Genomic DNA, 24,200 nt, shown 5'->3' with positions numbered 1-24,200 from the left:
TCAGAGAGGTAAAACGCCATTCATTTTCTTGTTTCTCGTTAACGTTTTTGCTAGTCCTTCCCAGAAGAGCATTTGCTGGTATCTTTCTTCCGTCCATTGGAAGTAGGGTTTATTCTTGCTGAGGAAGAGTTTTACCAGGTATGGCAGCTGGTTGTCTGGAATATCCTCTCGAAAAACCATAACAACATTTTCTATCTGGACGGCGTTCATGTGCGAAACGGCCATTTGAAGCGTCATCAAGAAGTTTGCATCGTTGATGGACGCGTTGCTGACAATCACCAGGTTCTTAAAGCTGTTCTCAATGACCCGATCTATGGCGTCAAGGCGCGTACTGCCCAAGGGCAAATCATCGTCGCCGCACACGATTCTGTTGCGAAGGAAGTCGGGAAGATGCTCTTGGACAGCTACCAGAAACTCTGCAAGTACCCAATCCTCGTCTTCATCGGGGAAGATGATATTCAGGTCGTATCGGTAATCCTGGTGCTCGCGTACGTCCTCCAACTCGTAGTATCCAACGACAAGAAGCCTCAAGTGAAAGCATTTGTAATTCAGCCACCATCGGTTTCGCCAGGCTAGAGCTGAGCCAATGATGCACGATAAGACCAACACACTTGCAGAAATATAAGCAGTTAGGTTTGACCCACAGACCTTATTTGGAAGAAATTCTAAGATTGATTTCCCCACAAATTGCGAGATGGACTGGGGAGAGCAAAGAGTAGTCTCGGGGTTCGCCAATGTTAGATTGCCTTGACTAAGGAAACTTCTAAACCAAGAAAGGTTGCAAGTGCAGGAAAGATGGTTCTTAGATATATCAAAATATTTCATCGGAAGGAAAGTGTTGTCTTCTATGCCAGTGAAAGCATTTTGATATAAAGAAACCATGTACAGCTTCGTGTTTTGCTTGAAGATGTCCTTATTTAGATTTCCACTTAATTTATTTGTACCCAAATGTAAGTAGCGTAGAGATGTTAGATATTTGAAGTGGTCAAACGTAACGGAAAGGATATTGTTCTTATCAAGGTATAACTTCTCCAGAGACGATAAGTTGGCAAATACTTCAGTGGGAAGGCTCGCAATTCCACATTTTGTGAGATGTAGCTCTCTCAGCTGGATTAGGCCATTGAATGTATTGGAAAATACACTACCGAGCGGGTTCCTTTCTAAGAGAAGTACCTCAAGATAAGACAATGCAGCGAGTACAGAACCAGTGTTTATAACTAATTTTTCTCGGGTAAGAGCGTCAGAGCTCAAATCTAGTTTGCGAAGTGAGGTCATTCCGTCAAAAGACGCGCTTCCAATTCCAAAGCTGTTATAGGATAAATCAAGGAATGACAACCTTGGAAGATATTTGAAGGGAGCTGTTAATTCTGTTAGGAACCCTAGATTTTTCAAGTCTAAGCTTTCTAGATTGTTCAAGCCTACAAAAGCGCTTGAAAACATAGTGCGGATCGGATTTGACTTAAGTATGAGTTTTGTCAAGTTGGAAAGAGAGTAGAATGGACCGGACTCTAAAGAAAATATGCGATTTTTTGACATGTCTAATGTCATCAATGACTTAACCCTGAAAAAATTCTTTGGAATCTCTATAATTTGATTCGCTGATAAATTTAGCAAGGTCAGATGTTGGAGCTTCGCAGAAAACTTGAAGTCCAGCTGAGAAATCTTATTGTTGAACAATACCAACTTACGCAGATTTGGAACATGTTGCAGCACCGGTTCCGGGATAGAAGTCAGCAAATTTATACCAAGATCTAACATTTCCAGAGACCGTAGACCCTCAAATGTGCGATTCTGTAAGCTTCTTATCCTACATGATCGCAGGCGTAACACATGTAACACATCTAAACCTTGAAACACTCCTTCTGACAGGGACGATATTCTGTTCATTGAGAGATTCAAGCTTACTAAAGAGGGAATGTGTAGAGTGGCATTCGTCGTGTTCATTTGGAAGCCTTGAATTCGAACAATCTTGCTAAGTACTATGTTCAGACATTCAAGAGAATCCATACCCCGAAATGAATTGAACGACAAGTTCATAAGATTATTTTGGTCAATGTCCAGCCGTCTTACATGCTTTAAATGTTGAAAAGCGCCAGGTGGAATATATGTGACGTTGTTTTTAGATAGCTTTAGCAGGGAGATATTTGCTCTTGATAAAGGTGTAAAGTCATTTGCCTCGATCCTTGTGATGTTATTACTCATATGGTAGAATCTGTTGATACTTGAAAGAAGATTTCCTGTGAAGCGAAATTTGCCCTTACAATTTCCACCGAAGTTCACGTTTGGGACAGAACGTAGCTGGTTTAGTGGTGAGAGGGAAATCGCAGAGAAATCATTATGTGAGATATCCAGAAAATGCAGATTCGAATTCCTTGAAAATGAGTTTGCATTCAGTCCTCTGAGAAAATTGTACCCCAGAAAAAGCTCTTCTAGGCGCCGGAGTGGATAAAAAGCTTCCTTCATAATAAACTTCAGCTGGTTTTTCAACAATTTCAGTGTCTTCACAGCCCGTACATCAACGAACGAATCATTTGACAGGAATTTGATTTTGTTCAGGGTCAAGTCGAGGATCGTTATTTCTGCCGGTAGGTAAGACGGGACTTTTTGAAGGTTGCGATTGGCGCACGAAGCTACAAACTCCTGACTTTTGTGCCAAAAGTGACAAGCTGCTCGTGATGAATGCCTTGAGGATTCTTCGGTCAATGAACGGGATTCATGACGCGCAAACGCTGGGTTGCAGAAGCAAGGGAGAAGACTGAGAAGGAACGCTGCTAGAAACATGGTAGTCATAACAAAATCTTGTCGCCTTAGTCCTTTGTTGCGTCGTAGTTTTCTTCCAGATTTCTTAAACCGTGGCAACAAATTTTCGATATTGTCTTAGTCTTCGTTTATGCACTTTCTCTCCTTTTGCCGTACCTATATAGAACAAAGCGCAAAATTGACGAAGAGACGGATAGGAAAAATGCTTTCAGAGTTGTTCATTGTAGGTTTCCTTTTGATATACTGATGGTTTAAGTATGAAATTAGTTTTCTCAATACTTAATCGAATTCAACTGATGCCAGAATAAATTCTTGCTTTAATCTGTACTTCTGCTATCATATTATATAATCATATTACACCTTGGAAAATCAAAATATTTCGGATCAGGTTCAATAAGAGGACTTCGTTTTTTTTTCGCCATGACGCAAGGTGATTAATCTATTGCACATAATCAACATAATGAATATACACGTTACTTTTTTTTAAATATAGATGATATGATCTTTGAGAAAAATTATCAAAAAGGAGTTGAAAGTAACAAAAAGTACCGTGACAAACTGTAAAACGTTTTTAACTATCTCCCAGCATTGTACAACCGAAAAGCCCTCCACAAAATTTAAATGACAAGGTGATCGCTGTTTGCATACATCGCGAAGACTTGAATATTATTATCTAACAGAGTCGAATGCATATTGATTCGTGAAGGACCCCTTACTCATGACGCACCATAGGCCCACAACATAATGTTGGAAAAATATCGCATTTATAGAACAGCATAAACGACACAATCCAATTAATTTTTCTATAAAGTACTGCATATTTCTCTTTCAGAATGCCACATACAATTTTACCGAAAAGGTGAAGTTCATTTACACAGTTAAGCTACAAATCAAAAAAGAAACCCTACCTTCTGGTGTATCGCTGAATATAAAATATTTGAGGAGGCTGTCCCCTTTGCTGCTGGACTCTTTGATACACGTACTGCAAACCTGAAATTTGGTGACACTCTTATAACACCAATCTATTAACTATCCAGCGGCCAGATCCGTCAACTTTACTTGGACATTGTGTACTATCACACTGACATTAGCAACGCACTAGAGTGAAGCATAGCGGCAAATGGGCTCATTTGGGATACAGGACGTCACTTTCGTTTCCTCATTGGCACTCTCAAGGAGGGTTGTATCGAGAGCAAAAACTGAAATCAATTTGAATGGCTTTATCGTCACAAAAAACAACAGAATATACACTGAGATATAACCTCGTAAATTTCTATGTGCACAATACTGTTCGAAATACGGTATTGATTACACGTCTAGGTATTTAATGTGTTTGTTGAGCGACGATGCATTGAATATATATATATATATATATATATATATATATATATATAATATATATATATATTTGCATATGTTCTCTCTCATCATCAAACTTTACTGTATGATTTATTTCTTTGAATTGCACACGCACACACATATTGCATACATACATTTACATAATGATAAATTTAAAATTCATTTTATTCATATGATGCTTTCAGTGAAGTCTAAATGTTTACTGATTTATTAATGTGCAGTCCATGTAAGAACATTTCAAAACTTGTCTGGAAACGGCTTAATAAATGTGAAATGAACATCGTTGTAATGTCTGTGTAATCTTCAAAGCATGCAATTAAAAAGTGTGCCTTTATAACAATACTACTCATGGAATCACCGAACAATCTCACCACGCAGCACCACGTCGTATCTGTTAACTTGACACTCTGCCCGAAACCTGTAAGAATTGCGAAAAAAAATATATTTCCAAACCATTTGAATTATTCTAATATTCTAACCATGTCAGAGTAAAACATTGAAAGTACATGTAGTAAGACAGTGTGTCGGTTTCGTTTTCCTTTTTTTTTTTTTTTTTTTTTTTTTTTTTTTTTTTTACAGGAGCGATTACATTAGCACCAACCAGAGGTACAAATTAGAAGAGGGGATGATTTCAAACTATTGAAGTTTTTTTGGAAACTTTCATGGCGATGACATCTTCGACTTTGACCTCAAATTTGTCATTCTTGGATGCCTATATTCTACACCAGTGCTGTATATATACGGAACTGGTCTACAGTGTGCAAACACCCTATCGTAACTATTAATTCTATTTACAAAACTAATGTAATAAGGAATATGATTCAAATAGATATTGACAGCTCTTTATTACTCCTTGTCAACTGTGTGCCCTTATCCAACCTATTTTTGCCAACGCTGTATCTTACTCATCAGCAGGTAGAAAAAGTCATATTGATTATAGTCCCTCTTTTATACCGAGTATGCCAATATACATACATGATAATTATATACATCGAAATATAGATAGGGTCCCCAGGAAGAACAGTACCTGGCTACCCCGTTGAAATAGCACTGATTGAATAATGGAAATAAAAATACATACAAACATATACATACATACATACATACATACATAATGTGTACATAATAACTGTCTCAAAACTGTATCCACGAGTTTGCATAAATCACTTGTTTCCTTTTTAATTGAAAGTCAATTATTGAAAATTGGATTTACTTGTTTTGCAACTGAGTTGTCATGCATTATTCATCACCTGTTTCAAACCTGCACTTGTAAAGATAGTGTCAATTGTCCAAAAATGACTAACTAAATAGGTAACTGAATAGGTAATTACATAAGTCAATGCATTAAGGTGGCTAGGGTTAGGGTTAGGGTTAGGGTTAGGGTTAGGGTTAGGGTTAGGGTTAACTGTTATCAAAATAAACGAAGGTATCCAACATTTCGTTGGCGTCAAACTAGGAAATTCTCGGTCATCTGCCGTAAGAAAATAATAATCATGGTAATGCTGAAAATAGTTCTGAAAGTATAAATCATGTCTACACTGATCACAACAGTATACTAATGATACAATGTTGATAAACTAATATTATCACTCTACATATGGATCGCAATATCACGTATTTACAAAGCGGCTTAACGACAATTAAATGACTCTCGTGTGTCTAGTGTCGAATGGTATTCAATTTATTTTCTAAATAGTGACAAAGAAAAAAGTAATAAACTTTGAATTTTCTTTGAGTTTATAAAAGTCCATGAATCTCAACACAACCACTACGAGTTTGTTGATCAAATCTTGGTGGATAACCATAATTCCCCTACAGGTTTGAATGATCTCCTGTTCCCATCATGTTGTGTTCGATATAGGTTGACACAGTGCAACTCTTTAAAGCTATGAATTAGTTAAGTTTAGATTGTAAGTGCATTTTTAAACATTTACAGATCTTGAGTTGAGAACCAGAAGACTGTCCTCGCGTTCTGAGATTTTAGGGTATTAAAATAAAACAAACTATCAATTTTCATGAAATAAAAAGTTTGTTTAATCAAAGTGGGTAAATTTATAAACATTGTTCCAAATATAGTGTAAAATAGCGCCCTTGTGGTTTTAATTTTTCACATTTTACTGAAAGTGAAAATGATTTAAGATTTACAACATAATCTACAGGAGATTGAGTTTTCTGATTCTCAACCGACCATAGGTTTTAGAAGTTATTCAGTGTTGCGATGTGGTCTTTAACACTCTGCTAGAACAAATGGGTCAAGTTTTACACCCGTCTGCCCGTGGTTCCGTGAAAGGCTCTTGTTCAGCTTTAGCATGAACGGAAATGTTGAGTTTTATTCAGGCACATTTAATTAGTATTCAACCCCGTATCACAATAATTACAGCAAGAAGTCACCATATATATATATATATCGATTTTCAGTTAAGGGCAGATTTAAAAGACTAAACCCTAAGTTTAGAGCAAAATATAACTCAATATAAATTGCCTTTTCTAGCCATCTGAAAATTGAAATAAAAGTACACCCTCTGGAAAAAAAATTGACTGGCAAAAAATATTAGTACTCTGTGTCCCAGTAACATCAAACGCAAGTCTCCAAGCTCTCGAAGCTAAAAGAACTTGACTTCGCACCCAAATATCAAACTCAACTCAATCAAACGGGAAGTAGCGTTTGGCCCGTAATTGTGAAAAAAAAATACTGTCGACATTGTAGCAAAATAAAGTATAGCATATCAAGGTTTCACCATTATGCTAAGGAAGAATCTAGTGCATATGGATAAGCAACCATGCAGTACGCCGACGACTTGATGATGAAAGTGCCTCAGGGCACAGCCGCTGCAGTCAGGGGAATCGAATCAGGGACCTCATGATTGATAATACCTGGTCTTATCTACTGAACCACAAGAGCTCCTCATAAACTTGTGCGATATGATAAGTTAGGTAGGATTATGAAGTGTATCAAATGCCGAGACGCAATGTGTCTTTTGATATTGTAGATACTTCTTGTATTCTCTAATTCACCACTTTTAAAGAGTTCTATTCATGGCTCTACTAAATTTCCAGACTGATGTGAGATCAGATTGTAAGATTAAGCATAGGGGAAGACGGGGTAAGTTTAGCATAGGAGTATTCTATAGTTGAGCCACCGCCCCTAGGCCAATTATAAATGAGTCAGACGTTGAACTGGTGCCATCTATTGATGGCCTGTATCATAACCCTTCACCCAGCCATTTTACTTTCTACTCTCTAAAAAAGAAAGAGTGAATTTTCACTCGATTTTCACTCCCCTTGGTAGTGACGTCAAGGATCACTAGAAGTGGAGTGAATTTCGAGTGAACAGAAATTTCACTCCAAAAGAGAGTGAAAAAAGACGGAAATGTTTTTGCTGGGATGTTCACTCCTTTCTCACTCTAAATTCACTCCTGAGGTATTTCACTCTTTTGTCAGTCGTTTTTCACTCCTTTCCCACTCTCAATTCACTCCTATTGTATTCACTCTTCTTTAACTCCGGAGGTTTTTCACTCCTTTTTCACTCTTTTTTTCAATCCTTTTTCAATCTTTTTTCAATCCCAAACGGAATTACACTCTACATGAGCACACATCTCTATCACCATTGATCACAGCATTCAGTGCACTACTTATTCAACCCTGGAAGAAAAGTGACAAAATAGTGATGAATTTGGGAATAATCTAGGTGGTCTGGAGCCATTTTTGGAATAATGAATACCAATCAAACTAATACAAACAAAAACAGCAAGCAACGTTCATAATACAGATATTTGTTAATATTAATGCATGTATTCAGAAGCCAACGATCCACCACTGGTAGCCCAGTGCATTGCCAACTTTGTGTTCCAGTTTTGAAAGTAATTCTTACCCGAGCTGGATCAATACATGAAACTGAATAAATATAAGCTAGTAATCCAAATGGCTGTTGTTTCATTCTTTCTTATCAATTTATTCTTTCTTTAAGTAGCATTGAGGGGGATATAAGAAGATAATGTACTAATGCTACGCATGTTATGTTTTTTTTTTTTTTTTTTTAATGAGCTGAATCTCTATAATATATGTGTGATGTCCACTGGATCACCTGAAATTTAAGAAAAAAAGGAATATTCCTCTTGAAATATCTAAACTTCAACTGCAGAGCAGTACACCATTACAAACAGTCTTCATGTGCTGAGTATCTGGTTTTCCATGAATTATGTGGCCAACAATAATTATACATATTTTTATCATTTAAGAACAACTGTCACCATAATCATCACAAGGTCCCTGTAAATATGCTATTCTAGCTGTCATTCCCAAAGCTCTTCAAATGGAGAGTTTGTTTGCAAAAACTGCTAAGTCCATATGTGCCAAATGGAGATATTTGCGATTAAAGGTCAAGAAAAATAAAGAGAATAATAAGAAAATGTTTGCTTCTTTTGATCATAACTTCAAAAATGTACCTTTATATGTAGTGACCAATATATAATTTAAAAGGTATTATTTTGTACTTTATGACAGAGACCGTACTTCAAAATCTTAAAAAATGGACATATCGGTTTTTGCAAACAAACTCTTCAAATATTAACATCACACATTTCCCTGAAAATATGCCAAATTCATGAAGTTTGTGCAAAAGTGAAAAAATTTACAAGTACCCTTCCTGAACATGTTTAATTTTCGACTACAAGTGAATATAATTATTGCATGTTCAATGATAAGCTACAAAAGACTTGCAAAGTATAGTCACCATTATCTATATTATAATACAAAAACAATTACACATGTAGTAGGGATTGTGATTGCTTCGAAAAATTGACAAAAATACAAAAATTTTCAATACTGCATGGTTAATCAAGTTTGGATCCTCTGTCATGTAACACAGTGATGCTCTACAAGTACATTGTATAAATACCTAAACATACTCGATCAGAGAAGCATGGTCTTGACTTTACAAGTAGGCTTTAGGTGGGGTATTTATGTAGATGATAGAGCCAGAGGGGGGCCTCCCTGGAACCCCCCAGACCTCGGCCATCAACCGTGCGATCATTACAAAATCCACACACAAATTGCCTGTGACATAATCTATAAAACGGTAATGTTGATTTTCAACAACAACAAAAAAAAGTACCTTGGCTAAATTATGCTAATTTGAGCATGAAATCAGACCATTTGCCATAAATAAAGTTCCAAAAAGGCACATTTTTTGTTTTTTGTGTAAATATTCTTTCTAGTGTCCATAGCAAATGAAAGAGAAAAAACTGTGCCATCAAAAAATTCTGAAGTATTTTTTTTTTCTATTTACTCATGTATTTCTTTATTTCTTACTTTTTGTTTTTCATTGCCTTTTCAATGAAATTTGTCAGCAACATGTCCAGCATGAAAATATTCATGTTATTGATTACAATCAATAACCCCCCAAAATAATCATGCCTTCATGAAATTTGGCATGGAATGTCAAAGGGAAGGAGGGCTCATAGCCCCCCCCCCCCCTCAACCGGGCCTACTATTTATGGAAACAGAATTGCAATCAATACAGTTGACACAACATGTATCATATCATTGATCTTCTTCACCTAAATAAGGCATCATTGTACAATATTGAACACTTGTAATCCTTCCGAGTTTTGACAGATGTAGCAACAACTAATGCATGCAAACTGAATTTCTTATAGAGTGATTTCATGTGACGTCATGTTGGCCACCATAATGGTGGCTTCCATAGCAAAGGCGATCAATATTCATTTATGCATGCCTCTCTAACAAAGGTGTTCTTTTGCCTTAGGTTTCCCTGAAGTAAACATTGCTGCAGCTTTTGTATGCAGTCTTGATTTCTAGTCGGTTTAGGCAATTGACTTCACTAGGCTGCGTTCACATAGAAGTATACGGTATTCGCTATTTGCTATTCGGGCACCCAGTACACCATCACCCGCACCGTCAACTCGCCATCCCATGCAGTGAGGATTTCTTCCTCCTACATCCCAGCAAATCTTATTAACAATTTCTAAACTGCATCAGAATGTCAGTCTACATGCTTATTTTTGCTAAAGGGCAAATCCAGACCAAAATTGTCCTTATTTCATAAACGAGAGACGGTATACGCTGCAAGAAAATCGAACAAGCTCATTTCCCACTTTGCTATACTATTCTATGCTATTCGGTACATTCAAATAGTGCCCTCTTATGTGAACCGGTGTTAGGAAATCCTATTGTTCGATTCAAGCTATTCGCGTGCCTTGAAAACGAGCCCCAAATACCCAAATAGTATACTTCTATGTGAACGCAGCCTTATGGTGGGCAATTGTGACATCACTGCTAACACTCTATAAAATATGATTGTCAATTGCAGGTTATCTTAATAATTTGTTACGAGATCAAGGGAAGAATTATCCATAAGTTTGACGTGGCACATTAGTGAACTAATCTATTTAACTCCATCTACTCTAATGCCGTGGATTTATCAATGATGGGCTGCAGATGTTTCGTGGAAAAAGAAGTTGAACCAATTGAGCTTCTACCCACAAGTTTTTCAAAGTACAGTACATCAATTACATAAAGGTGAAAATGTACAAAATAACTCTGGGTCCCGTAACCCTAGGGATCAATGATTCCCACCAATTTTGTTTCATTTTTTAAAAAGATTTTTCCCCCTACTCCAAAGAAGATGGATGCAATAAATTTGAGCACATGCATATTGTACTGCATCAATGCTAATCAAAGGGGTGACAAACGTATGTGGTAACTTAATCACAACATGGAGACATGATCTTCATCCCAAGAGCATGGATGACCATTGGAAGATTCTACTATTTAGCTGCTATTTGTAGCATTCCCCCCCCCCCAAAAAAAAAAAAAAAAATGAGGGAAAGAAAAAAAATTACATGCGAGTGTCTGTCAACAGTTTTCTCTCTTGAATATCAGACCATAAAAAGGTTTTATTAAAGCAAGTCAGAATTGCCTGGAGAGAAGGGGGTGCTTAATCATGAGCGCAGCAAGATTCGTATCATGCGGAATGCCAAGCTGTGTGTGGCCAAACATTCTTTGATATGCTTGGAACACCTCACAGATGAATGTATTGATTAACATGTGGCCATGAAGAGGATATTTTTTTTACTATATAAGTCAAAACTATTTTCAGTTACTAGTATATACAACAATACACAATTTAAAACATTAACAATCACACATTCTATGCAACAAACTCTTTTCGTCGGCAAGCCCAGTTCTACTTTTAATGTTGAAGTGCTGCAGTACATCCTGGTAACAGCTTCATGCTAAACTACCGCTGAGCCTGATGAGGCTGACTCTTCAACAAGAATGTAAGTTCCAACGTCAGAGGAGCATATGCTGTATCTCAAAAGAGGAAAAAGCAAGGGTATTTAGACCTACACACTGATGGTAGCTGTCTCTTCTCACTGGGCTTCTAATCTAACGTTGGAATGGTGCTCGGTCAATGGGCTTGGTGAGAGCTGCAACTACTCTCTCTCTCTCTCTCTCTCTCTCTGCCTGAGGTGATGTGTGGTGTCATAGCTCCTCAAGGTCTTCAAACGATACTCAATGAATCCATGATCCTTGCCATACAGGTATACTCCTGAAATATAAAAATGCATTGTAAGTCAAAGCTTTTTCTTGAGTCTCAACAAATTTGACTTTGGCACAGAGTTGACTATAACTGATGAAGATCTGATAGCAGTAGAAATACATGTAGTGGCATTCTTATGGAAGAAAACGAAAATAGGTTTATTATAAATGAACGGCGCAACTGGCATGTGGAACTTAAGTTACATTACGTTACGTTGAAGTTAACGTTCATCGAACCCAAGTCATGGAATCAGGCCAATCTGCACACAACTTTATTAGACATCTATGAGAAGGTACATCACAATCCCCACATTGCCTGTATATTTGCACAATGAGTTTATTAAGAAATAGATGCAATTTCCCTGTAAAGGCCATTTTTTTTTTTGGGGGGGGGGGGGGGGGGGGGGGAGGTCATGCCCATAATCTGAAAAACTTTGGGTCCTTGCCCCCTAACTAAACAAGGATGATCAACTCCTCGTTTGGTTGCTTAATTCTGTCCACTAGCTCTTGAGAAAAGTTGAAAATGTTGAAGTTTTTGCAAGCTAGATGAATAAGATACCATGTATGTCACTTAATCTTTCTGCTAAAGAGGGCTAAAAAAAGTTGTAGATCACATAAACTTACGAGTATAAACTTACATGTCCTTTTGCATCTTGTGTGGTGTCTCACAAAGTGGGGTACTGCATCGCAACTGCCTTGGCCACAACATCCTTTGCTCACTACTTGGTATCTGAATTTAAAAAGAAAGCAAGAAAAATGTTAATCATATTCTACGACGCAAAAATCAAAAATTTGGCCCTCATTTTAATCTTTTAAGGGGCTGAACTATTTTTATGTTTTTTTTTGTTCTTGGCATTAATTTCTATTGCTATTCAGTACCACTGTTTCAAGTACATTTATTGCTACTTGAGCCAGATATCAGTTAATACATATGAACATTTCATGCAGATAGGTTAAGTGTGAATGTGCACAGTTAGTAGAAAAATTTATACAAGATGTGATTATCCATTGAACTTCATGGCACATTAACTCCCACTTTTTTTATTAATCATTGTGATGATTAAATCATAAGTATTGGGACTATTATCAAATCAATATACATGTGGCCCGATGGGGCTACCACGAAAATAAGTCAGCGTGGAGTCTTGTACGTACACTCTGTTTACATGTTTTATACAAGTATACCAGTCTTTACTTTTAAATCTATAACCATCACTTCATTAACAATGTTACACTTACCGGTCCATTCTACTTTCTTTCCTTTTTTTTTTTTTGGGGGGGGGGCAAATTTTAGTCTGCTTTTCTCTATACTTGAGAAGACCAAAAAAAAAAAAACAAAACCAAATGAACAGGCAAATTACATGGTTATATATTGGATGGAAATGTACATTGTAGTACAAGACATGACAATGGGAAACTGGTATTCCAGACCAATTTTCAAATTATAATAATGATATATGAATGATAATAATATTCTACATAATTGAACTTACGCTGTACAGTTTTCTGCTTCCATTTTCAACAACAAATATGCTGCAATGATCTTGATGTGCTGATGTCTCCTCAGAACAGTCAGAACTCCTTCCCTCAGCTTTTGAAGTATCTCTTCCCCCTTGAAGTGATGTGTGTGTTGAATTCCTGGGCAAATAAGTAAAATTTAATGGTTTTATGAATACCAGGTAATACAAATGGCATGAGGATAGTAGGTTCCTCCAGTTTACATTATAAACTTGAAGAGCAAAATCATTTAACATACATATTTGACATAAGCAACAGCTCTACTTTCAAATACACAACTCAAGACTGACCATAACATGGTTTTCACTTCTGTCGATACGGCAAGTACACGGTACACATTTTTCTTAAATACAAGTACTAACCTGCAAGACATTCATTGTCAGAGGGAAGGACAGCTCCAAAACTGCTCCATGAAGTATCTTGAAAATCATTTCTTCAAACAAAATAAAACCAACCAAGCATTCAGTCTCTTAATGTAGCCTCTTATGTAATTACTAAGACTCTAGAATGTAAAATAAATATAAATCAATTTCAAACTAGTCTCCCTTCATTAATCATTGTGGAAAACAACAGAATAGCTTACAGCAGGGTGGAATAATGCAATGGAAGTCCATATCTCAGAGGCTCCTTCGCTGATGTTGGCCCGGTGTTTCCAGCATTCGTCAACCCTGAATTCAATGGCTAGTCGTTGTATGACCACATCTGGTACTTTGCAATCTGGTGATCTGCACCCTCTTCGTGTGACAGAGACTGTACAGCTATCAATATCTGTCTTTGTTCTCCAAATGATGACCCCTACACCGAGTTCCTTTAAATCACCATCACTCCCGAAGAGCTGTCATGTCTACGTCCTTATCTGGAGGAAAGTATGAAAACACAAGGTTCAGAAATGGATGTAGAACTCATTTCCACAAGACCATGCAGTTGTTTTGTCCACACAAATACTAAGTGAGCACCAATACAAAAGCTAGTAGGCCTATTACTTTTTTTTAGCTACATCATCATATAACGTTAGAATTAAAGACCCAAAGATGATCTCTGCCAAATTTCAATACCTAAGGTCACCTGTAACTTTCATAAAAAAACAATGTTGAAAATAGTACCAGTCATCGTCTGCTACAAGGGGATCGATCTCCATGATGTGTGAGCACGCTGATCTTCAGATAGAAGTGCGATGTCACAGTGGACCAACACTTAACACGAACAGTACACGCATCATACTTCTTACCTAGTACAGTATCACGACACATGACGTGGGAGCTAGGTGTACGTGGTATTCTTCCAGCTGTTTGGATGCTCAAATGTAGCGGCAAATAAAAGTCCTTTTTACTACATACAGTGTATATAATGAACAATAATCATAAAAATCACCAAATTTCACCATTCTTTATTACCGTACTGATCGAGATCACCATCTCGTCTGGCAACACAGACCAGTGTCAGTGATTCGGCTGTCAACTCAACAATAGCAATGTAGAGTACGTGTCTGGCGCTAGGCGCTTCTAATGTATTGCTTTAATTAGCACAGCTCAGTAACAGTTAGGACCCTATAGTATAAGTTCGATCTCTACACTCGACCACAGTAATCTCTGTGTGATGATATGCTTATGAATGTCAATTCAATGACCAACGACCAACGTTTCATTCATCACTCTTTTTTTTTTGTGAATAGTTCAAGCCCTAGATCCCAACGTGTACAATTAAAGTGTTGTCTAAAGACTCAACGTATTATTAGATCCCAACACCTAGCGTGTACCATCAGCTGAGTTTCGGCTTCGGATTCTAGCTGTTCGTAAGGTGTTCTAAATATGACCAGCCCCATATAGCTAACTGTGTACAAACCATTGTACCGTACATTAATTGTTCGAAGGAGCGCCAGTACGGGCCCGGGGTTATTCGTATAGAACCCTAAAGGTAACTTACATAAATGGTCGTTTACGGAGAGGTATAATTAGATCGATCTATGGTTTGCTTACCTTCAAAAATGTGAATAATATCTCCGCCCCACTCAATTTGAAGACAGAAATTTTCTCCCGTCCATCACGACATCCAGGCTCAGATTCTCACGATTGCACTTACAGTGTACACGCACGTAAATCTGTGATCCTATGCATAATACACGCACAGCTAGCGTACAGCACGCAATTGCACACAGGGTCACAGTCCACGCACAGGCGACGCGTCGCTCTTCAGGCAAACCTGCCCGCGCCCAAGCCAGGGGAAATTGCGGCTGGTGATTGGCTTAGAGTAAACACATGACAGGGGAATTCTCAATTTCTATTGGCCTAGCCAAATGCGTTTAATTATGTATTCACTCAGAATTCACTCGGCTTAATTTTCACTCGGAATTCACTCGGCGAATGGGTTTCACACAAATTTCACTCGTTACAAGAGTGAAATTCACTCGACAACGAGTGAAAGTCACTCTTAATTGAGTGAAATTTTATTCACTCCTTCCGAGGAGTGAATTATTCACTCGAAATTTTTTAGAGAGTAGATTGAAACACAAGCCTGTGGGTCAGAGGGGAAAACGTGATTTTCAGCAATAAAAGTAAAAACGTGTAAACCATGTATAAAGTGCCCTCTTTTTCCTTATGCATCATAGAGATAATGTGGACATAAGAAGACAATTGGTAGTCCTTGTCCTTGTCTTTTTTCTTACCAAAGCTTTTACACAATTGATATAAATGATTTGTGTATTCATGCAAGATTTCTCATAAAAGTCAAACAGGGGAAAGGTCAGCCATGGCTGAATTTGCCCCATTGGGTCTGACCAAACTTGCCACATACATTATGAAGCAATTCACATGCCTTTGTGGTTAAAAGACCTATTTAAGAAAAGCAATTCTGAAATTAAGTTTAAATGAAGTTTAAGTTCCCCATAATTATGTTTGGCACACACAGCAGCTAGTAATATCAAGCTTACAAGGAGATATGCCTTTTCGTTTTCATTTTAATCCTGATGAAAAGCTTTGATATTTCAAGTTAAACCAAAGGGCCCCAACGCACTGGCATTCCCACCTTTTGATACTTTTCCCCCTTTTACCCTTCATTTTTTTTTACTTCTCGTGGATTCATTTCATCGAAGTTTTAATATTTCATAATTGATTTTTGTCTTTCAGAAGCACATGAAAAATGCGTAACTACAAGCAAAAGACAACGCGAGGACATATTCCTCGTGATGTAATGGAGAGAGCAGCAAATGCTTTTGCTTGCGGACAGAGTGTGCGGAGTGCTGCCAATGAATTTGGTGTCAGTGATATCAGTAACTCTATTTGAAAAGAAATATATTGTGGCTTGAAAAGAAAGAAAGTTGAATTGAGGGGACTATGCTGCCTATACTATAGAGTTTAAGATCTCAGTGACCTGTAGGGTACTTAGTATAACTAAAACAGATTACTGTCGTTATAATAAACAAATCTCTCTCGTTTTGAAAAACATTGCGTAACAAAATCTGATATAACAAAATAATTTTCTTGGTCCAAACACTCATTCTTTTTGGGATTTTTCTGTCTTTTCTGCTTTTTTTCTGGATTATCAATTTGATACAACGAATGTAACTTTGTCATGCCTGAGGAGTTTTTCACAACAAGAGTCCATTGTATAACCGTTGTATAACCATATGAATATCAATCTGAATTTGTTCAGATATCATTCTTTTATGGTTACACACAATGATTATTTTGTCAAATTCATAGTTAAATGTTTTGCTTCAAACAAGACAATGGCTTGTAATAGGGCAATATGTCGAAATAATTTCTGGTATATTTTTTGCTTTACTGTTACCTAAAACCTTGCCAGCTTTATTGATAACCATGAACACATATTCCACAAGGATCTTATCTTTCATACGGCTGTAGCTGGAAAAGGACACAGGTTTTGCTGAGGTTTTTGATACCCCGGTTATTAAAGTGGCCCACAATTTGTTTAATAGGACCTGAAACTCTAAACGTGGATTTGATGACTTTTCTTCTATTTTACAAAGTTTATATATATATATATATATATATATATATATATATATATAGTGTGATGATGCTGATATTCCTACCGTACGCCTCTGTCATCTTAAATGAAATTATAGTTGAGACAATGTAGATAACAGAAGATGTCGCATGAAACCGGCAGAGTTGTGAAGCTTTCGACCGTGGTCTTCCTCAGCTTTAATATCTGTTTGTGAAACAAATTATATGTTTTTGAGTATAACAAATCTGGAGTCATAAACACAATATATCAACGAGACATGAAAACTCGTCACATTGAGGACGAGTTAGGTGATACGCTTGTGGTCATCAGATGACAGTCATCTGTGATCGACAAAGAAAAGAATGTGATATAGGCACCTTGAAGTTATATTGAGCGTGCATGCGAAACCGTTTCTGTAACCACTCGGCCACGGGTCATCCACGGAAATGGTAAGACAAAAAAAAAAAAAAAAACAATGTATAGATATAACAGGGGGAAAGTCAATGCCCACTCAACTAACGTGGCCGTGTGAACATCTATTGCATTGCTAGACGGAAAAGCGGCCTTGTAACGACTGAGGTCGCTATGCCATTTCTGGCAACTTGGGAAAAATACGTCCCGCAGACATAAAACCTATAATCGGCTGGTTTTGATACCTTGCCTTTAATCACAATTTTCAGTGTAATGACGTCATCAAATTACAAAACAATGACATCGTCTTGAAAGACAATTGTTCAAAGTACAACACCTCAGTCGTCGTCATTACATACTATGATCGGTTTGACAAAGTCAACCTGCAAAATGTTGCTGCAGTCGAAGCAATGTGGTCTCCAACACACAAAAAAGAGGGATATGGCGTGTGTGTGTGTCTGTGTGTGTGTATAGGTGCGTTTATATACGAACGTGATTTCTACATGGACGAATATATAATACAAATTGAAGAAAAAAAAGTAAAATAAAAAAAAATTGTTTCGTGATCTTGTGGGGTTCGAACCCGCAACCTCACGTCTCTGAGACGGCGCCTTTAACCACTCGGCCATACGTCTCGACGAGAAAATATGGGGAACGTAAACTTATGTATATGAAAGATACATGAGGAATCGTTTTGTCCACATTCCATTTTCATTTTCAGTTTTAAACTGCAAAATTGTCAATCTGATGAGGAGATTTCAAAGAATAAAATGCATGATTACTGCAGCTTATTGTCTCAGCTACAACATACTAAAGTTTCAGAGGAAATGAAGCAAAATCAGCTGAGATAAAGGTGCTTAAACGTTGTTAAGTCAATGCATGCTTTTAAAAAAAATCACCTCCCATAGACATAACACGTAAACTTGTCCGATTTTGCATCTTTACTTTTAATCACAATTTAAAGTATGATGACGTCATCAAATTTCAAAACCATGACATGGACTTGAAAGGCAAATGTTTAAAGGACAACATATGTGAATTTGGGATAATATTGAGCTTAAACAACAGAGATACGAGCAAATGAATGTCAGAAACAGTACCTCAAAAAAATCAATTCCACTTTTTTTATTCAAAATGACGATATGATCACTTCATCGCGTTTTCCTGGCAATATTGATACTAGGAATGTTATTTACAATTCATATGCTTTTGTAATATGCAATAGAAATATCGGGTCAACGGACGATTTAAAGAGCTATGGCGAAATAAACAAAGACATGTTTTTTCACTATATTTGCAGAAAGACGCGCGCGCGGAATTTCAACTTTGACGCCAGTGCATTCCTTTGTTATAGGTCAACATCGATCGGAAATCAGTGGATATTGTTACTCAAAGTATCAGGAATCCAAATCAGTCAAAAAAATTGCATTTTCATGTTGGTTACGCCCTCTGCGCGTGAAAAATTAAAATTGTCTGAAACTTCGAGATTTCCCATTGGGAAGTCGTTTTGAGCCTTTTAAAATTTTGACGCGCGCGTAGGCGCGCGTAATGAAGACCTGGGTAACTAGCGTTAAAAAGTAAGATAGAGCGTGACCTGAACTTTATGTCCACCGAAAATGATGCAGAAATGACATCTAGTTATGAAGTTATGATCGATCATGTGACAAGGTCCGAAAATCACAAAATGGCGCCTAGATGACGTCATAGATATGTTACTGTCATGAAAACCTTATTGTGGCTAGATATTGTTATGAGACATGTTGACTGAAAATTTCATGTCATTCCGTAATGTCATTGTTGAGATATTGACGACACAAAATTGTCCAGAAAGAAAGAAGAATAAAAAAAAACGAGATATGAAACTCGTCACACTGAAGACGAGTTAGGTGATACGCTTGGGGTCATCAGATGTCGGTCATCCGTGATCGACAAAGAAAAGAATGTAATACAGAACCTTGAAGTTCTAATGAGATACTTAGTTGAACTTTTTTGGGCCTACATTATTCAGATCACATTTGTTTTTCTGTCACACAAACTAAGTGGAAATTCTGTGCGTGTGCGACTAAGTCGATTTACGGACTTTTTGAGTACTTACAGTGCATAAACTTAGACCCCGTTTACGGTGCGGGGCTGGGCCGAGCCGCGGCCGAGCTGCAATCAAGGACAACCTCAATTGCGAGGCCGAGCCCCGCAATTTAGTCCGTTTACACTGCCGGGCTCGGCCGCGCTTTTGATTCGAACCTTTCAATATTTTGTCGTAGTGGCGCTCTACCCTTTTAAACAAACGCAATTTGGTATTGTCTGGTTTTCAGATCCTTTGCCAACTGAATTCCGTGGCGACGAAGTCGCCGTTCGGGCAAAGGCCTTTGTCGAAGGAGAAAATCCTTTGCAGGACAAAACCACCTTAAACTATACTAGTTTTCGACGTTGAAGTAGTTAATATCCTGAATAGCGAAATAGTACAGGCGAGGGTTTGGAAGCCAGACTAAAATTGGCCGCGCATTTAGCCCAGTTTGCGCTTACACTGAGAAAAAGGCCGGGCGCGACCGCGGCTCGGCCGCGGCCGAGACCACCTCCAGAGCGTGGCCTAATGCGAGGCCAATTTTGGCCCCGCATTTGGCCTTTTGCGCGTTTACACCGAACGCGGCCGAGCCTCGCACTGTAAACGGGGTCCAAGTGATCCTCGGCACGTACAAATAAAACATGACAATTAAGTGTTTATAACCATCCTGGCTTTAACAGTGGCCTTTTAAAACATGACCTTTGACCATTATTTACATAACCAATATGACTCCCTCTAATCTTGCTATCACAATGATCAGTTCAGAGAGCTCTTACAACTATATACAAGCCTGTGAGATTTACCAGCAGTAAAACCAATGAAGCCTCCGATACAAAACAGGGGATATAGAGCAAGTGAGTCTGTTTACATGAGAATGTGATTTATCCTGGACGAAAGTGATACCTCAATTAAAGAGAAAAGGGCAAAACATCACCTTTAACCATGTAACTATAGGTCTCCTCCAACTAAGAGTACACTTTGAACGTAAGCTTATACGTGAATGATAATTTATGACGATCTCACGTGATCGACACACATTCAAAGGGGACAGTTAGAAGTGGAAGGAGTGCTTAATCGTGTCATTAATTCCTAATCAATGACACCACTACTTTAGGCATATCATAATTTCTCATCTAAAATCAATGGCCTATAGGACTCATGCACCATTACTTGTATCGTGCATAAACTTTGTTTTTTAAGCTTTGAGTGAAACGTGTCATAACATAATTCTGTAATTCCATCAGCAGTGATCGATATAATAAAGAAGAAAGATATATCACCGTATTGAACGCTTAGAACCTAACGGGGGGGGGGGGTATTATAGCATGATACTCGGTTCTTTACTGCCCAGATGCCAACAACACCCATCACCCACGGCTACGCATAGAGAAACAGCCATGGCGAAAATAAAACTTTGCTTTCTCGTAGGCAGAATGACACAGAACCCCGTCAAACACACTTTTATTGGCAGGGATGGGCATGAAAAAGTGTATTACTAATACTAAACAGCGTATGCATTCCATTCATGTGGCGCGAGATACCTCTATAGCAACATAAAGCCTGTCTTCAACTCCGTTGGTCGAACAATGGCAACCTGAAATTTCAAAGAGATGAGCGAGACGCTATATACACCTGGCCCAGAGTTAATTTATTCAGTTCTCATTCCTACTTTAAGTTGGGTTATGCTATTGTAATCATTCCCATCTGCAGTATAACAAAACCAAAGTGAGGGAAAAGGGGAGAGAAAAACGAGAGGTGGCAAAAGGAAAACTGCATGCACAACTGCAATCCATGTCATTGCGTGTGACAGGTGAAGCAAATGTATTAGTTGTTATAGCAGTGGTTTATGAGCATAAACTGGCAAATAGACAGACAATGTCAAATATAAAAACCATCAATTTAATGTCAGAGAAGATGGTAAACAAGATGCATTGAAACTGTAACTAAATCGCTGCTCTTCTACTCGATCACGGAACGTCTAACTCTATATTCAACAAAAAACAAATGTTAGGGGAAAGAAACAAATTTAGATATAACATTCTTAAATTAAAAACAAGAAAAAAAAATGTCCACGTCAGGATTAAAAAAAAAAAACGCCGCACGAACATGCATTATATTCTAGATGGGAATACGGTCTTGATGCAAAGGTCCAATGATTGTCTCATTACTTTAAAAGCAATCTATGGTTCCCTTACCATCACCAGTACCACACCACAATGACGTCTCTAAAATCAATGGTAGCACATTTATCATTGCATCATGCATTAACTCCCTTTGCCTAAACTACCAGTGGAACGTGTCATATTATATTGCGTATTTCGATCAGTAGTGATTGACTTTAAAGAAGAAAGATGATGCAAAAAATTGAACGCTTACCACATTGCTTATAGGGCTATTCCAGTTTGGTACTGATCTGTTCTATTCTCCCAGATGCCAGCAACATAATATCACCTATGGCTAACTAGTGAAACAGCCATGACGAAAATAAACGACAGAGAACCCCGTCATAATCACTACACTTGGAAAGGTGTTGCCCGAAATTCCTCATTATGAAGCAATATCAAGTCACTTCCTTCCCTGCCTGTCTTTAACTCCGTTATTTGGTCAAACAATAACCTGGAATTCCAAAGAGATAAGCGAGACGCCATGCACCTGGACTAGAGTTAATTAATTCAGTTCCCATTCATGTTAGTTATGTAAACGAACACGTTCCTAAATATCCTGCTACAGTATAACAAGAACAAATGAAGAGAAAAGGAAAGAGAAAACGAATCGTGGCAAGCGGGACACTGTAACAAGGGGAAATTTACAACATTAAGTGTGACAAAATTATTGAAGCAAACCCAATCTCCAAACTCCAATACAAAGCAAGGGAAATAGAGCAGCCGTGTTCACGGGTTACGTACACTTGATAAAATAATACGATAAATGACATCGGAGTAAAGCTGAACTGCCGAAAAAAAAAGAGAGAAAAAAAAAGAAGAAAGAACGGATAAAAGTCCTGCGGGGGTCGAACCTCTCGCCTTCCGGTATGGCGTTATGAAGAACCAGCGCGCTAACAGATTATGCCACATTGCTGTCCTGAAGATCGAGTGCAAAACTTAAATGTAAATACTATTGTGACAGTGTCGACTTGTGATGGCGCTATTCAATTTCTCACAAGTGGCAGCGTGGATTCGATCAATATACAGTTGCAAAGAAAAATTGGGAATCGTTCCGTACAGATTGCATTCTCATTTTCAGTTTTAAATTGCAAAATTGTCAACCTGATGAGGAGATTTGAAAACATAAAATGCATGATTACTAAAGCTTATTGTCTAAACTACAACATATTTATGTTTCAGAGGAAATGGAGCAAAATCAGATGAGGTAAAGGTGCTTAAACGTTGTCAAGTCAATGCATGGTTTAAAAAAAAAATCACCTCCCATAGACATAACACGTAAACTTGTCTGATTTTGAGTCTTTACCTTTAATCACAATTTCTAGTGTGATGACGTCATCATATTTCAAAACCATCACATGGACTTGAAAGGCAAATGTTCAAACTGCAACATATCTGAATTTGGGATAATATTGAGCTTAAACAACAGAGATACGAGCAAATGAATGTCAGAAACAGTACCTCAAAAAAATCAATTCCACTTTTTTCATCTAAAATGACGATATGATGACGTCATCGCGTTTTCCTGGCAATATTGATACCAGGAATGTTATTTACAATTCATATACTTTTGTAATATGCAATAGAAATATAGGGTCAACGGACGATTTAAAGAGCCATGGCGAAATAAACAAAGACATGTTTTTTCACTATATTTGCAGAAAGACGCGCACGTGGAATTTCAACTTTGACGCCAGTGCATTCCTTTGTTATAGGTCGAAATCGATCGGAAATCAATGGATATTGTTACTCAAAGTATCAGGAATCCAAATCAGTCAAAAAAATTGCATTTTCATGTTGCTTACGGGCTCTGCGCGCGGAATTGCGCGGACGGACGCGCACGCGAGAAAATGTTTGAAACGCTTAAAATTGTCTGAAACTTCGAGATTTCCCATTGGGAAGTCGTTTTGAGCCTTTTAAAATTTTGACGCGCGCTTACGCGCGCGTAATGATGACCTGTGTAACTAGCGTTAAAAAGTAAGATAGAGCGTGACCTGAACTTCATGTCCACCGAAAATGATACAGAAATGACATCTAGTTATGAAGTTATGATCGATCATGTGACAAGGTCCGAAAATCACAAAATGGCGCCTAGATGACGTCATAGATATGTTACTGTCATGAAAACCTTATTGTGGCTAGATTTTGTCATGAGACATGTTGACTGAAAATGTCATGTTATTTCGTTATGTCATTCTCGAGATATTGACGACACAAAATTGTCCAGAAAGAAAGAAGAATAAAAAAAAATAAAGAGAGATTTTGACAATCACAATAGGTGATACGCTGATAGCGTATCACCTAATAAAGAGAGATTTTGACAATCACAATAGGTGATACGCTGATAGCGTATCACCTAAATATAAATTGAGCATGAGTTAATAGTTACATGGCATACT

General features: G+C 37.7%; 1 protein-coding gene and 1 long non-coding RNA gene across 2 annotated transcripts; both read right to left on the bottom strand.

Annotated features, from left to right (window-relative positions):
* On the bottom strand, positions 1-3,480 carry LOC139721378 (toll-like receptor 4). The gene is made up of 3 exons (XM_071632691.1): positions 3,439-3,480; positions 1,643-2,298; positions 1-610 (listed from the first exon to the last, which is right to left on the bottom strand). The coding sequence occupies exons 1-3, from the start codon at positions 3,478-3,480 to the stop codon at positions 1-3; spliced, it is 1,308 nt and encodes a 435-aa protein (XP_071488792.1).
* Positions 3,481-11,598: 8,118 nt separating this feature from the next.
* LOC139721386 (uncharacterized) lies at positions 11,599-13,230 on the bottom strand. The gene is made up of 3 exons (XR_011710233.1): positions 13,176-13,230; positions 12,321-12,412; positions 11,599-11,692 (listed from the first exon to the last, which is right to left on the bottom strand). It is a non-coding gene; the product is annotated as an uncharacterized lncRNA (long non-coding RNA).
* Between the last annotated feature and the right edge of the window lie 10,970 nt (positions 13,231-24,200).

This window comes from Diadema antillarum, unplaced genomic scaffold (assembly GCF_040938485.1).
Source record: "Diadema antillarum isolate AM-2024a unplaced genomic scaffold, OU_Dant_1.0 scf00000142, whole genome shotgun sequence".
Classification (NCBI taxonomy): Eukaryota; Metazoa; Echinodermata; class Echinoidea; order Diadematoida; family Diadematidae; genus Diadema; species Diadema antillarum.
The sequence above is the reverse complement of the archived record's forward strand: the minus strand, read 5'-3'. Positions and strand labels throughout refer to the sequence as shown.

What these genes read in the sequence shown, in the direction of transcription:
- LOC139721378 (XM_071632691.1), bottom strand. Translation starts at nt 3,480, where the DNA reads ATGAGTAAGGGGTCCTTCACGAATCAATATGCATTCGACTCT. An exon ending in ATCAATATGCATTCGACTCT is followed by an intron (nt 2,299 to 3,438) that starts GTTAGATAATAA and finishes CCACTAAACCAG; the next exon opens with CTACGTTCTGTCCCAAACGT. An exon ending in ATTTCTCAGCTGGACTTCAA is followed by an intron (nt 611 to 1,642) that starts GTTTTCTGCGAA and finishes TATTTCTGCAAG; the next exon opens with TGTGTTGGTCTTATCGTGCA.